This window comes from Nicotiana sylvestris, chromosome 1 (genome assembly GCF_000393655.2).
Source record: "Nicotiana sylvestris chromosome 1, ASM39365v2, whole genome shotgun sequence".
NCBI classification, from domain to species: Eukaryota; Viridiplantae; Streptophyta; class Magnoliopsida; order Solanales; family Solanaceae; genus Nicotiana; species Nicotiana sylvestris.
The window spans coordinates 100211693-100214248 of record NC_091057.1 but is presented as its reverse complement, the minus strand read 5'-3'; the positions used below and the strand labels follow the sequence as shown (position 1 = coordinate 100214248).

General features: G+C 42.1%; 1 protein-coding gene across 1 annotated transcript; it reads left to right on the top strand.

The window, feature by feature from the left end:
• The first annotated feature begins 1458 nt into the window (after window positions 1-1458).
• Window positions 1459-1845, top strand: LOC138872581 (uncharacterized). The gene has a single exon (XM_070150857.1). It carries the CDS (start codon window positions 1459-1461, stop codon window positions 1843-1845), a length of 387 nt encoding a protein of 128 aa, XP_070006958.1.
• Window positions 1846-2556: the final 711 nt, after the last annotated feature.

Genomic DNA, 2556 nt, shown 5'->3' with positions numbered 1-2556 from the left:
AGCAAGAAGTTCACATCTTACGAGGTTAAGTACACTCAGCTTGAGAGGATGTGTTGTGCCCTAACTTGGGTAGCCCAGAAGCTGAAACATTATTTGTCCTCTTATACTACTTACCTCATCTCTTGCTTGGATCCATTGATGTACATCTTCCAGAAGCCTATGCCCACGGGATGGCTCGCAAAGTGGCAGATCTTGCTCACAGAATTAGACATTGTCAACGTGACTCGGACCGCGATGAAAGCACAAGCATTGGCCTACCACTTGGCTGAAAATCCTATGGATGAAGAATACGAACCTTTGAAGACTTACTTCCCTAATGAAGAGGTAATGCACATTGATGAGTTGGAACAGATTGAAAGGATAGGATGGAAACTTTTCTTTGATGGGGCTGCTAACATGAAAGGTGTTGGGATAGGAGCGGTACGTGTCTCTAAAATAGGGCATCATTACCCTGTTATGGCTTAGCTTCGGTTGTACTAACAACATGGCAGAATACGAGGCATGCATTTTGGGTTTGAGGATGGTTGTGGATATGGGTGTCCAGGAAGTCTTGGTCTTGGGTGACTCGAACCTTCTGGTACACCAGATTCAGGGAGAATGGGAAACACGGGATTCAAAACTCATATCGTATCGGCAATGCTTGTATGATCTTTGTCAACGGTTTCAATCAATAGAGTTCAGGCATATTCCGAGGATCCACAATGAGGTCGCCGATGCTTTGGCTACTTTGGCGTCAATGTTATATCATCCAGATAAGGCTTATGTAGACCCATTGCATATTCAAGTCCGTGATCAGCATGCTTGTTGTAACATGGTGAAGGAAGAGCTCGATGGGGAGCCTTAGTTTCACGACATCAAGGAATACATCCGAAGGGGAGTATATCCGGCACAAGCCACATATGATCAAAGGATAACAATTCGTCGTTTGGCAAGCGGTTTTTTCTTCAGCGGAGGGTTCTATACAAAAGGACTCCAGATCTTGGATTATTAAGATGTTTAGATGCCAGACAGGCCACGACTATCATGATCGAAGTACATTCTGGAGTATGTGGACCACACATGAGTGAGTATGTGCTAGCAAAGAAGATCCTCCAGGCAGGTTATTATTGGCTCACCATGGAGCGAGATTGTATCAGTTTCGTGCGTAAATGTCATCAGTGCCAAGTGCATGGAGATTTGATTCATTCTCCACCATCTGAATTACATACAATGTCCGCACCATGGCCTTTTGTTGCTTGAGGAATGGATGTTATTGGGCCAATCGAGCCAGCAGCTTCCAGCGGGCACAGGTTTATTCTGGAGGCCATCGATTATTTCACCAAGTGGGTAGAGGCTAAAACATTCAAGTTAGTAACCAAGAAGGCGGTGGTCAATTTTGTGCATTTAAATATCATTTGCCGGTTCGGAATACCGAAGGTGATCATTAAAGACAATGGGGCTAACCTCAATAGTCATATAATGAAAGAGGTATGTCAGCAGTTCAAGATTACACATCGCAATTCTACCCCATACTGCCCTAAGGCGAACAGAGCAGTTGAGGCGGCGAACAAGAATATAAAGAAGATACTTCGAAAAATGGTGGAAGGTTCTAGGCAATGGCATGAAAAGCTGCAGTATTCATTGCTAGATTATCGCACTACTGTCCGTACTTCAGTAGGGGCGACTCCTTATTCGTTGGTGTATGGCACGAAAGCAGTGATACCCGCAAAAGTGAAAATTTCATCCCTTCGAATTGTCGCGGAGGCTGAAATCGATGATAAGGAGTGGGTCAAAACCCGATTAGAACAATTAAGTTTGATCGATGAGAAGAGACTGGCAGTAGCGTGTCATGGCCAGTTGTGTTAACAGAGAATGGAAGAGCATACAAAAAGAAGGTGCGTCCACGGAAGTTTGAAGTGGGGCAGTTAGTATTGAAACGCATTCTTCCTCATCAAGTTGAAGCAAAAGGAAAATTCGCCCCAAATTGGTAGGGGCCGTTCGTTGTGTCTAGAGTGTTGTCCAATGGTGCACTGTACTTGACAGATGTAGAAGGCAAATGCATAGAAATGACTATCAATTCTGATGTATTCAAGAGATATTATGTATGATTTCTTTCTGTGATTGTACTTGTTTGTATTTGGCATGTCTCAAATATTGAAATGACGAAGGCATTTTGTTATGCTATCTAAACACTTTATCCCTCGTTACCCCTTTGAGCCTCATTTATTTTCATTTATACCCCTCCTTCGGAATCAATAGCAAATATCGGAAACACAAGCGTAAAGATAAGTTAAGAAATGAGAGAAAAAGAGAAAGGAAAAAGAAAAGAGAAAGAAAAGAATGGAAAGATAAAGAAAAGAACAGAAAAAAAAGAAAAAAACAACAAAAGGAAAAACAAAAGAGTAAAAGAAGAGAAAGAAAAGGGCAGAAAAATCACCATGAATAAGAAACTGGGGCGGAAGTTGTGATTGTTATCAGAAATCTGATTCCGAAGGTTGTAAATTTGAATCCAATCAAACGGTTTTGAGCCTTTATACCCTTCCTTTATAAACCCATCCAAAAGCCACATTACAGTCC